The 13,864-nt window shown below is 46.4% G+C and overlaps 1 protein-coding gene across 1 annotated transcript in view; it reads left to right on the top strand.

Moving 5' to 3' along the window:
- Positions 1 to 6,292: 6,292 nt before the first annotated feature.
- Positions 6,293 to 13,864, top strand: part of B3gat2 (beta-1,3-glucuronyltransferase 2) — an 85,058-nt gene continuing 77,486 nt past the window's right edge. The window contains exon 1 of the mRNA XM_028767235.1: positions 6,293 to 7,524. Coding sequence (XP_028623068.1) covers positions 6,931 to 7,524 — 594 coding nt within the window. The 5' untranslated portion in view covers positions 6,293 to 6,930. The remainder of the gene's footprint in view (positions 7,525 to 13,864) is intronic.

Genomic DNA, 13,864 nt, shown 5'->3' on the forward strand with positions numbered 1-13,864 from the left:
AAGGGTTTTATTCCCCCTTGATCTCTTTCTTGCTTGACTAAGAATACCAAGGATGTCTGTCCCCAGTGCCCACTTGAAGGTTGATTTAGTCACACTTGCAAAACCCCCAGGCTCAACTGTCAAGAAGGATCAATTCACCATGGTGGGCTAGTCACCCTGAAATCTTCGTGCTACAGAGCCATGGCTGTGGATCCCTCATCCCAGCAAAGGCAAATGTTTAGTCGGGATGCATGCTTTTCGCCAACTCCCTAGATGGGAGTATTTTTTCACCTCCGTGTATTTGAGAACAAACGAAGGCAGAGAGGCCAGCAAGCTGAGGCTTCATTAGTACAGGAGAAGCAACGCTCACTTCGCTACACAAATAATTAGAGAGATTAAATGAGAATAAACACTGAGAGGAACTGCGGAGGCTCTGAAGTTGGGTAATTATTTTAATTACTCTAGTGACTTCTACCAAGCTTCATTATCAGCCATAGATCAAATTGCAATTGTTTTATGTATGAATATCATGAGCGTGAGCTCTGTGGAAAGGCACAGTAGCCACCCAGGAATGGTAGTTCATGGGCATGAGCTTTTCTTTAAGCTAGCTATAATAGTTTCCATTCCAGGACCTGATGAACCCTACATATTTTTTTAAAAAAATTTTAAAGCTTCATTTATTATGTACTGTGTTCTGCCTGCATATATGCCTGTACACCAGAAGAGGGCACCAAGATCACCATGTGGTTGCTGGGAATTGAACTCAAGACCTCTGGAAGAGCAATCAGCACTCTTAACCACTGAACCAACTTTCCAGCCCAAATCTTACATATTTTAAATACAATCATTATACTAGAAAGTATTCAGCTCTAGGGTTGTCGTAGTTACAGTTTCTGTTGCTGTGAACAGACACCATGACCAAGGCAACTCTGATAAAGGACAACATTAAGTTGGGGCTGGCTTACAGTTTCAGAGGTTCAGTCTATTATCATCAAGGCAGGAAGTATGGCAACGTCCAGGTAGGCATGGTGCTAGAGAAGGAACTGAGATTTTTCACATCTTGTTCTGAAGGGAACCAGAAGACTGACTTCCAGACAGCTAGGAGGAAGGTTTCAAAGCCCACCCCCACAGTAACACACTTCCTCCGATAAGGCCACACCTCCTAATAGTGCCAGATATATTCAAACCACCACAGGGTTTTTTGTTGTTGTTCTGATGGACGTTCTTTTTTTTTTCCCAAAGGGGAGGGAGTTTATTAAGAGAGTGGGAGAGCTGGGGGAGAGAGAGAAGAGTAGAGAGGGTAGAGGCCGGCCATGACCACGTGGAGAGAGGGGGAAGGGAAGGGAGGAAGGGCGAGGAGAAGCTAGAGGCAAGAGAGTAAGAGAGAGAGGAGGAGGCAAGCAGCCCCTTTTATAGTGGGCATGCCTACCTGGCTGTTGCCAGGTAACTGTGGGGAGGAGTATACCTGGGTGTTGCCAGATAACTGTGGAGGTGGAGTTTAGACAGAATACTAACATTCCCACTTTTTGGTTTAATTAAAAAGAAAAATTAGAAAGAGGTGACGGCAAAGCAGGAATAGGGTCGTCGTGAAATCTGGCTACTTCCTGCTGGCATTGGGGGCGACGTGTCTTTAGGGGGAACCTAGAAGAATGGGTATGGGGTTGTTAGGAAAGCCAGTCTTAGGAGAGCTGGCTGTTTCCTGCTGTCCAGGGTCTATGGAGCGAGCCATCTGAGAATAGGTCAGAAGGAATAGGTCCAGTAGAAGCAGCTGTGTGCATGACAGGAGATGGAGCCTCTGGAGGTTGCTTCTCTGGAGCTGTTCTGGATGCACCTGGACTTGACAAGATGTAGGAAATGAGATTAAGAACACTTGGAGAAAGAAATTTTTTCTAAGATGTACAATTGAAGCCCAGAGGGATCCCACCCTTTGTTATAGGTAGTGAATGGGACCTTTACTCATCTGGATGGCATCTATTTGGTCCATGAGAGGTAGATCTGAGTGGGTTTCCTGTAGCTTATAAGTTTACAAAACAGATAACAGCATGAATTAACAACACAAGCAGTCTCTAAGATGAACTTTTGTTGGATTGTATAGTGGAATATTTTAGAGTTAAGCAAGTTTATAGGAACTCAGATAATTCAGGACAGTGGGATAGTAAGAGGAGGAAATATGGAGCATTTAACTGATGGCAACTGAGTTTAGGTAATGAAGTAACAGATAATGTCTGTGAAAGCTTAGCTGTCAATGTAGTCAGAAGTCTGATAAAGAGTAAACAACAATCTACCAGTTATATATTATTTTTTAAAAAATGACAGAGTCTACTAGCCAACAGTTCCCATGGTTTCCATAGTCTCTTGGGTGAAGTCAGTTTGGCTTCCAAGCTCAGAAAACGCAGGGCTTTTTTTCTGTGGAATGGATACGCATGACATGAGAAATGACTTACCTTGGTTTAGCCAAGTCATTTGACTCAGGGCATCCAGTTTAGCTCACTGCGTTTGTTAGTGACTATATCATCACATACAATCTAGGCTGTATCTTCTAGGAGTCCGATGTCCATCTTCTGAAACCATCTTGGGTTAACTGTTAGAGGCTTTGGGAATTTTGTCGGCCATAAACTTAAAAAATACTGTTAGCAAACTTCTGACATCTGATGGACATTCTTGATAACTTTGCATCTTCACTTAGATTTGATCATGAATGATCTGGGGCTACAGTTTGAGTCACTGAATGTAAAACAGTAAGTACAGCACATTTAGACATTTGAAATAAATGTCACTTAGAATCATGCCATCTTTACTGCATAGGCTTTATTTGGGGTAAACCGATTTCTCTTTTCCACGTCTCCCTATACCAACTTAGGAAGAGACCAGACCACACCACCTGGGATCGCTTCCCTACATATGGGACCAACTATAGCCAGTTTTGCTCAGAAAACACCTTTCATTTTATATTCATGACAATTATGACTCACAGAGATTTCCTTGGTGATGCCAATTTTTCTAGAAAACTACCTTGTGCCCACTTTTATCCCCTCCCTTGAGGATGTCTAACTTACCCTTTTTAATCTTTTCAAAATCCCATGGAGTATACTATATATTACTACCCCATTTTTCAGATAAGAAAACTGAGTAGAGAGGACACCTGAGAGTGGGAGAGGGGTGCGGCAAGGGAGAGGAGTCAATGAGAAGAAAACATAACAATGTATAACAATGTGTATAAAGAAGACAAGAGGAAACCCATTACTTTGTATATGTATAACTGGCTTCTGTCCGGATAAGAAAACACCCTGACCAAAGAGACTTATAGAAGAGAATGTTGGAATTATATTCCCGGAGGTTGTGGGTGGGATGCGAGGAGGAGGGGGGCAGAGGGGGGTGTTCTGAGCAGGAAGCTCTCACATCTCAACAGACAACCAAGCAGAGAAAGCAAACTAAATGTTTCCTCTCAAAGCCCCTTCCCAGGACTCCGACGTTCCAGCAAGGCTACACCTCCTATGTTTAAACAGATGAACCTAGAAGAGGCTTTCTCATTCAAAACACTGTAGAATGCTAAATAATTTTTAAAAACTATTCACAGACTTTCAGAGGCTCCCTGACTCAGTTTATAAAAGTAGAAAGTGGTGTGACTGGTAACCAAACCCAGGAACTAAGAATCCCCAAGGGAGGAGATAAACCTGGGGACAAGGTAGGGACTGTACTGAATAGTTTTATGCCAACTTGACAAGTTAAAGTTATTTGAGACGAGGGAAGCTCAAGAAAATGTCTCTATGAGATCCGACTGCAGGCAAACCTGTAGGACATTTTCTTATTTAGTCACTGGTAGGAGGAGGGCAACTTCACATTGTGGGTGGTACCATCTGTGGGGTCTACAGGAAAGCAGGCTTAGCAAGCCAGTAAGCACCCTTCCTTGGGCTCTGCATCAGCTCCTGCCTCCAGGTTCCTGCCTGACTGAGTTTCTCCCTCCCCCAACCCCCACCCCCGCTTCCTTCAATGATGGACTACAATATGAAAGTACAAGCCCAATGAACTCTTTTCTCTCCAGTTTGCTTTTTGATGACAGTGTTTCATCACAGTGTCAATGGTCCTTGAATATGTCTTGGGCGTTGTTTGAGGTCAATGATCCTGTATGCTAGCTAACATCTCAAGTTAGATTTCCATGTTTGGTGGTCAAAGTATCCTGCCTCTGACTAGTCCCATTCCTGGGAAAAACACAATTCAGAACAGTTTTACAGTGTAGTGAGACTAATGAAGAGGTTCCACTGAGTTTCACCTCCAATAGTTCTAGGTACCTCTCTTCAATCAAATTTGAGATGTCCAACAGAGTTTGGAAGAATCAGCAACAACTTTGGAAAGGGAAAGGAATTGGACACCTTTGTGTGTGTTGCCGTCTTGAATTTAAGAGAAGCTTATACTGGTTTCACTCACGTCTCTTTCCCTTGGGATGCTGGCACAGACATCATGCCCTGAGGTAGAATTCAGCAGGGGAGTCTAATGGGATCATTGTTCTGGGATCTTGGACTCGGCTTTGGGCCCTGGGTGACACAGGAAAGGTGGGACTGAAAGCTAGGACTTACTTAGATTGTGGGGAAAGGGAGAACGTTTGAGAACTCACTCTTAGATTTCCGCATCTAAACATAACAAGGCCCCTCCCTAGTAGGCACCTAGACCTAACACAACTGACTGGTGGTGGAAGCACCATTCAGGGTACAAAACTCAGCATGTAGATAGCACCACCTGCCAAAACAAAAACAAAGGCCGAATCCATCAAAGTCCATATAGTCCAGAGAAGTCTCAAAATATACTAACCTTGCATTTTTGCTTTGATAGTTCCAATTCTAGCTGACTGTTCCCATTAACTGAAGTACGTCAACCCAAAACAAGTAGAGTTTTGGTGTTTTGGTTTGGTTTGGGGTTTTGTTGTTGTTGTGGTTTTGGTTTTTTTTGTGCTTTGGTTTTTTGAGAAAGCCTCAGTGCTATGTTGGGATTCCAAACACCCAGTGTAGTCACCAGCCGGCTAATAAATGCTTTATATTTGCTTAGACCCATGTCAGAGCAGTCTTCTCTGGTGACTACCCCACAATATAAGAGAGTAGTTCTGAAAAATCACAGCTATTCAGTACCAGACACTGGACCCAAGGTGATGGGCAGAGCTGTGTGGAGGTGGAGGACCTGGCCTAGCGTCCTGCTTGCTCCTCAGGAACATAGTCAATGGTTTTCATAAGACAGAGAATGTCAGATTGTGGAGGAACACAGGATCAGAAATGATTTATTGGAGGGGGGTTGGGGGACTTTCCTGACACTCCCTGGAATGTGCCTAGCAGCATGGCCCCTTGATAAAAACAGCCTGAGGTTCGACTGATACATTCTCTACACATGAGAGTGTCTTCTAGGTACTTCCGTGGCTCTGCTTGTCATCCTCTGACCCACTTGATTTGATGGCATCATCTAGGAAGACCAGCCAGGCCGTGCGCACTGAAGAGGCAGTGGGTTCGACCCAGGACGCCTACCTTGTTCTATTTCTACTAAGTGAGTTACCACCGACCTCAGGAGATTCCCTTAAGTCTCCATCTTCAGCTCCTTCATCCAGAAAATGAAGGTGATTCCACTTCCAAGGCCTCCTTGAAAGAATTACAGGGACAGTCACGAGGGATAATTCCTGTGCCTGCAAACTGGGAAGGCTCCAACATGAACAAAAACAAGTTAAACATACTCGACCAGAGTTGTCAAAATGTCTCCCCCACAGATCCAACTGTGGCCGAGCAGCTGGAATTGATTCACTGGAATGGGCTGGCACGCATGCCAGACACCTATGTGTGGCACCCCTCCATCTCCGTGGGCTACTATTGATTTCTGCCTTTCAAGAGAAAGTGGTTCTCCTCGCTGAGGCTCTGTACACCAACCCCCAAGCTGGGAGCCAGGAAAGGACCGCTTTGCCCTCTCCTTCTTTCTCCTCCTGCCCTCTTTAGATCTCCGGACTTGTCCGCACGTGAATGGGTTTCCCTGGCTCATCTCCAAAGACCCTGCTGCAGTTCAGAGAGCTGAACCCTATGGCGATCTGAAAACAGCATCCCCCACAGGCAGAGGTCGAACAACCCGGCAGGGATCATCCTCCCTCCCTCTGCTTCTGCCTGCAGGCAGCGCCTGGTGCTACGGGGCTCAGACCCCGCAGAGAGCCTTGGCCCTTCCCGCCTCCGCCCCGCAGCCCCTCTCCGCCAGTAGCAGCGCTGCTATCTTCCCACCGGAGCACTAGGAGGACGCCGGAGTCTGCAGCGCCCCCGCCCCCTCTCTTTTTCTTTCTTTCCCTGCTTTGGGTTCTTGCTGTCTGGAGCCGGGAGAGGTTCTGAGAAGAAGAGAGCGACGGGAGAGCAGGTTTCTGCCGCGGCGCTCGAACGGGAGGAAGCTTAGGGGTGCAGCATCCTCGGTATCCACCCGGGATCGCAGCTGCACCGGCCGACATGTGACGGAAGAAAGCCCTCAGCATCATCGGTGGCCGCCTTCAAAAGGGTCCCAGAGCGGTCGCCCAGGCCGGCAGCCAGATCCTCTTAGCCCGCAGAGACGCGGGACAGGAGCGGCAAAACACAACGGCTGGTGGGTTCCAGGCTTGCACTCCGGAAAAGAGCGCAGCAGGGACCGCTGCCTGGTTCGCACTCGGCTCAACTCCGGGACCTGCGGAGCGCGGCTGGACTGCGTCCAGATTCCCGCCGACTTCATCCAGAGTGACCCACGGCCCCAGCCCGTCCTCCTGCAACCCCTGGAGTTCTAGCTTTTCGTGCATCTGCGCCGATCCCGCAACGCCCAGGTCCCCGCAACGCCCCGGGCCGGATGGGAAGCGCGCCTGCCGCTGCTCCTTGATAGCTGACACCGCCGCCGTCCAAACTGCACACAGAGGTCCCCCACCCGGAGCCTAGACCTTGCCGGGGGTGGTGTCCGAGACGCTGGAGAGCGCGCACCATGAAGTCCGCGCTGTGCAGCCGCTTCTTCATCCTCCTGCCCTGGATCCTGATCGTCATCATCATGTTGGACGTGGACCCCCGCAGGCCCGCGCCCCAACTCACTTCTCGCCCCTACTTCTCTCCCCATACATTGGGTTGTGGAGGCTCCCGAGTCCCGCTCCGGCGGAGCAGTCCCGGGCGTGATGTTGCCGAGAAGCGGAACGAGTCTCGGCCTCAGCCGCAGCCGGAGCCGCGCTTGCCCACCATCTATGCCATCACACCCACTTACAGTCGCCCGGTGCAGAAAGCCGAGCTCACCCGCCTGGCCAACACCTTCCGCCAGGTGGCGCAGTTGCACTGGATCCTGGTGGAGGACCGGGCGACGCGCAGCGAGCTGGTGAGCAGCTTCCTAGCACGGGCCGGGCTGCCCAATACGCACCTGCATGTGCCCACGCCGCGGCGCTACAAGCGACCGTGGCTGCCGCGCGCCACCGAACAGCGCAACGCGGGCCTCGCCTGGCTGCGCCAGAGACACCAGCATCAGAGCGCGCAACCCGGCGTGCTCTTCTTCGCCGACGATGACAATACCTACAGTCTGGAGCTCTTCCAGGAGGTAGTGGCCCGACCCCGATTGGGGGTGTGTGTGGGGGGGGTGAGGGGTCACGGGGCAGTTGGGCTCCGAGGGGCTGCATGCCCTTTGTGCTTCCTGGGCACTTTTGAGTTCTCAGTCTCTCCGTGCACGCATCCTGGACTCAGCGTGGAGCAGCTGCAGATGGGCAGTCCCGAGCCTCCTCCTCCGCTGGCTGCCGGAGGTGGAGAAGGGGTGTTGGTGGGGGACTTGTGTGGTCAGATTTCTTGCCCTGTCGGGGGTTGTTCTCAGTAAATAGTACAGGTGATTTGCCCAATTGGATGACGCCCAAAGCTGGAGCTCGGCTTGATTTTCTTGGAGGCCGGATCAGTGCCTACAGGTGATTCTGAATGGAGACACGTGTAGGATAAAGAGGATAGTTAACAACTCAGCTCAGGGACCATTCTCTTTTAGTACAGCCAGCCCCCGGTGCAAAATTGGTACTTGGTGCAAACACCAACTTGTGTGAGGAAGGGTCTTCTTTCCGTCCTTACCTATGACGTTAGCAAATGAATTAGAATTATTCTGCCTGATCCTTAAGGCCCCACCCCCACCCCCTGCCCCAGGCATCCTCCGGATGGCCCGCTGGACCTTTCTCTGAGCAGAATTTATCAAGCCACTATTGGCTTGGAAAGATTGCTGCCTCGAGTTCCTGAGCACCGCCCCGCCCCGCCCCCTGCTGCTGAAGTGGCTTGTGTTCCCTGGAAGGCCACGGGCATGCAGCGACGGGATAGAGCTGGTGGCCTTTCTTGAGGCTGTTCTGTGATAATGTTGTAGGTCTGTAAAGAGTTGATGGTTCTCCTTCCTTCGCCCTCTCTCTCCCTCCCTCCTCAGCACTTAGTTATAGCTGAATAAAATCTTAATTTCTTTGCCTCGTGGGACTGTAGATCTCCACCTAAAATTCCTGAATATCCAGCCTCCTAACGACTCCCTTGCCTCCCAGCTCCTTCATTAACCCCAGAAAACTGGACGTTCGTGAGCAGGATACTAAATTCATAAAACAACTGTGTGTCCAGCAATCAAATACTCTAAATGTCCCCCACCTGCGCACTTTCACCTAATGTCAAGTTGCTTAAAAATTATTTGCCACCCTCTGTTTCTACCCTCTCCGTGGATTAAACAAAAAAAGCAATAATTGTTCTCTAGTCTCTCATTCAATGGGACTTGCTGTTCACATCTCCCCAGAGAAATAAGCTTGGTCTGGTGTATAGCGTGGCTTTTATTCTACCCATGATTAGGGTTACCAAACGATTGTTTTAAAGTTGGACTTCTATTTTAAAGTTGAGTTGTTTCTTTGCTCTTCTTCTAAAAGGAGGACTTGTGTTTTGAAGCAAAGGCTTTTTAACTCCAAATGCTTGTTTATTTTTAAGCCAAGTCTCTTTTGCCCAGCTCTGAAGTCGCTTTACGTGTGACGTGTAGTCTGGTTTAAGAAAAACAGTGCACATTGCTGCTAATTGACATGTGAGGGGCTGAACCGGGAAGGAGGGAGAATTGCTTCATGCCAGTGTTCAGCCTGTTGGCACGAGGGGTTAAAGGAGTAGAGAGTTGGCACATGTAGCCAGGGAGACAATTCAGATACAGTCTCCTTTGAGACTCCCCCTGATGAAAGGAAGGCTTGTGTGGAGGGTATTAAAGAGCAGAAGGAAATTGGTGATTTGTTTCCCCCTATGGGCCTGAGGAAGGGAGTTGGGAAGAAAAGAATTGGGAGAAAAAAAATTGTATTGGCAACAAGAAAACAGTTTTTTAAAAAAAATAAAGCAAGAGAGACTTTGAAGGCACTGACATTTCGTACAGTTGAAAGTAGTGTCCTACTACTAATAAATATTTTCAAACCGTGTGTAACTTTTTATGAAGAGACACAAAATACACGGCAGTGTATTGTCCGTTGTCACCGTAAGATGCAGGACACTCAGTCTTCAGAACCGCCCTGTCAGACAGCAGTTTAAGGCAAGTACCTGTCCTCAGCATGCCAGTCCTTCTCCCAGCTATCTATACTTACAGATTGGGCTTTGTGTTGTTATTAATGTGTGCTGCATATTTTATTCTCCTTATTCCAATCTCAACGTGACACCCAATGTGCTTGGTTAGTGGGCTTTATACATGCTCTTGTATATTTTCTAGAATTTGATGTTAATTTGCCTTTAAGTCTTTGGCTTTATTGATGGGGTGACCCACTCTGCACCCCTTCTGGAATTAACGATTCAAGGTGGACTACAGTCTAGACACGGTTCCCTTGGAGAAAAGAGGGAAAGTCATAAACTACTCAAACGCCACAGCTCCTGGGGGAGAGAGGAAGACAGGCTACAGAGCTGAGGCCTGTATCTCAGGCCTTTCTATTGACCAAACGTACACGTTTGTTTTTAAGTAATTCGTAGTATGTAAGGAAAGAACATCTCAAAGCAGGATCCATCTTTTGTTCATAGAGCTCTGATCTCCACAGCTGATGGGAGAAAAAAAAAAGGCAAGATAAAAGGAAGAAAATGAAACAGGTACAAATTAGCTCACCAAGCGTTGGCTTCAAATGAAGGAAAGTAAGAAATTAAAGGCCTCCAAATTAAATTAGAGACGCAACAGGCAATCTGCATTCAATTATTCCTCTCCGGTAACTGGGATAGCATCTTTTTTTTTTTTTTTGTTCCTCCTGTACGACTAACTAATTTTCAGCTTCCCTTCTCAACTGAGCCCTGATGCCAGGGAAGGAATGTTTGCACTGTGTGAACAGCTGAATCCATCTGCAGTCTTCCTGAGGAGGAGGTAGCGGGGTCTTTGCAGCTTTTGAACACCTCAGCTACTCCGGTCCTCTCAGTGGGCACCAGTGGGTTTTGTCCCTGATGGATCACTGGTAATCCTGCTTCCCTGTCTACATTGATCGAGCTTTCTGGGAAAGCTTATTTGCAAAGGATTTGGGCTGCTTTAATAAAAGCCACAAGAACAGATAAATGGGACTTTATAGCTGGTCATATTTTCAATAGCACTATCGACCAGATGTCTGTTCTTCAAGGCTTTCCCAAGCTTAAAGGGATGTTCTCAGCTGAAGATAGTTTCACCTTTGGAAATCAATTGAATTGAAAGGTTTTAAAAAAAAATAGCACTTGCCAAGAAAAACCCAAAACTTTTAACCTTAACAAGATAAGACAGAAGACAAAACCAACCGAGAGAGTCAGGTGGCACCCGAGTCAGCTAATGATACTTCATGGAAGGCATTTGCAGAAAGCAGTGGATGAAAGGGTCAAAGATCCCTTGCTGGGATTTCATTCTGGATGCTGTTACCTATCTGTGTGCTGGGCAAACAGAGAAATGGCATTGAATTCTGTGGTCCTGCTGCTTTTCCAAAGCACTAACATGTTCTCCCTTCTGCAAGCTGCTTACCGGAGCCATAACCCAGACAGACACTTGGGGTTACAATGCTGGGCAGCCCCTCCCAATAGACACCAAGTACACCTTGAGAACAGACCTGATTTTCTCTCTTTCTTTTCCCCTGACCTAGTTGGCTAGCTCAGGAGAACCCTAGAAGCTTCTTGTAGGTGTGGTCTGGAAGGCTACCCTGAACGTATATACCCCTTGTGTATCGTGCCTTTCCCTCTGAGCCAATGGTAATAGGCCATAGGACTGATGAAACATGGTTTTATTGTTTTATTTCTTAGTGACTGTAAAACTGCAGCCAGCTTTTGTAAATGTTAGATCTATAGGTTTTTCCTTATGCTCTCTGAATGAATATAATTACTTAAGTTATGGTTCTGCTTTGATAGTTTTCCTCAGAGACCAGTAGCTTCCGTTTGGATTTCGATGTTTTACTGGGACAGAAATAACAATTTGGGTTTAAAAGACCCAGCCGACCTGCCTCTTCCTGTTCTGTTTTCCTATCTTTCTTCTCCTCTCTGCCTACTTTTCACTGATGAGTCACTCATGAATAGGCATGAAGACATGCCCAGAGTATCATTTGATGTGGCGGATGTATGTCTTCGAAACATTTAGGTTTGTTGTTTGCTGCCTCTTGGAAAGTGGAGTAGGTGGCAACGTTTTCCTCTGTCTGTTCCACTTGCCTCTAAATTACGAGCTGGTAAATTTTCTCCTGTGTGAACAGTAATAGAATAGTAATTGCTTTTAAGACATGCTGAAAAAGCAAATAGAACAAAAGTCGACGGCCTCATTTAACCACCGCGGGTGGTGTTCAAGGTGTGCGCGGGCGCACGAGTGTCACGGGATTCAGCCCTGCTGAGCTGTAGAGATTGGAGCCATTCTTACCGCTAGGATATTCCGCAGGCTGGTAAGGACGCGCATTATTGTATGTTTGATTCACAGGGCTAGTGAAGCATGAAATTTGGGTTTTGTATGGTTCTCAGATCCTCTTCTAAAACATAAGTAAAAATGTTACAGCCATCTATAGAATGCTTTTCCAATTTGCAGAAGCAAAACCATAATGGGTTTTTTTTTTTCAGTTGAGCTTGATGTTTTTTTGTACAGTTTTAAATAAATGTCAGAAAATATTCTCTAGACCAGCGGTTCTTAGCCGTCCTAGTGCTGTGACCCTTTAATGGAGTTCCTCATGTTGTGGTGACCCCCAACCATAAAATTACTTTTGTTGCTACTTCATAACTGTAATTTGCTGCTATTATGACTTGTAATATAAATATCTATGCTTTCTAATGGTCTGAGGTGACCCCTGTGAAAGTATTCGTCACCCACAAAGGGGCTTGAGCCCACAGGTTGAGAACCACTGTTCTAAATAATTATGGAAGACTACAGCAAACAAAATGGAAAACGGTGGAACTCAGTCCCAACCACTACCTCTATAATACAGTTCCTTGTACCCAAGACTCAGGGATCATTGCTGAAGATGGAGGCAGAAAGATTGTAAGAGCCAGAGAGACCAGGAGTTGACTGTGAAATTGTGTCTCCTAGAAATGTCAGAAGCTACACCCATGATCAGAGGACACATTTTAAGAATTGGTCTCTCCTTCAGCCATGCCAGCTCCAGGGATCCAAGTCTGGTTATCAGCTTGGACAGGAAACACCTTTACTAACTGAGCCCCCTCGCTGACCCGGTCCTTATAGTAAGGTATAGTTACTTATAGTAACTCAGGCTGATGGTGCCTGCTGAGATAGCTACCAACACCCCCTACCTCTGTATTTGGATAGGAAAGCAGTCTTTTGAAGAGGGAATTTAAACCAATAAAATCAGACTATGGTTCAGTGTTTCCCACCAGATGTTATAAACAGTATCTTCATTTTAAATAGATACCTTGTAAAGGCATATAGCTGGTGGATGCAGAGACAAGAACTCGAATCCTAGTCTAGTGTGAACAACTGGCTACCTAGAAGCTCCCATTTAACAAGCAGAGTTGTGTAAAACATGACACAGAAGTAAGTCTCCTGAGGTGCTGGCTGTCTCCGCTGTGTTTGGTCTTCTTTCTTGACTGCAGCAACTCTTTGATGTTGTGTTTTAAACTCTATGGATGCACAGTACTGGGGGCAAAATTCTAACCCTCATTCACGTGAGGCAGGCATTTTACCCCCGAGCTATAACTACAGCCCTTTAACTATTTAAAATTGATAACAATCATAGACATGCATACAACATGATGTGTGTGTACATATACATATACATATACATATACATATACATATACATATACATATACATATACATATACATATACATGTTGAAAGACTATAGGTGGTTAACCAGCAGTCATCTCATATCACGGTGACTGTTTAATATAGTCTGCAATTTTAAAACATATATGATTATTATCTGCATTTACTATGCTGAACTATATATGCTCTGAATTTTCTCAACTAAACTGAAACTTTGCATACCTTAGCTAACAAATCCCTAGTCCCGACTACCCTTGCCGTTCGATCTTAGGATGATTTCAGATTCTCCCTCGCTGTTTCTGACTTGTAGACCATTTGATTTTGGAGATTTTTTTTCATGTCAGCTGAAAATTGCTACATATGCATGTAAACTGTACTCATAATTTTTTTTAAATGATGTGCTCCTGAATAGCAGTTATGAATCTCCAGAGCTGGGGAGATGGCTCAGTCAGTAAACCGCTTGTCTTAGAAGCACAGGGGCCTGAGTTGATCCCCACAATCCATGTTTTTATAAAACAATACTAGGTGTGGGTGTGGTGTGCTTGTGATCCCAGATCTGGGGGCTCGCTGGCCAGCCAGCCTAGCCTACTAATGAGTTTCAGGCCTGTGATAAATAGCATCTCCAAAAGCAACAAACAGACAAAACCCAAAATGCATGACACCTGCCTACACATACATACATACATACATACACACACACACACATACACACACACACACACACACA

This window comes from Grammomys surdaster, unplaced genomic scaffold, assembly GCF_004785775.1.
Source record: "Grammomys surdaster isolate TR1022 unplaced genomic scaffold, NIH_TR_1.0 171, whole genome shotgun sequence".
NCBI classification, from domain to species: Eukaryota; Metazoa; Chordata; class Mammalia; order Rodentia; family Muridae; genus Grammomys; species Grammomys surdaster.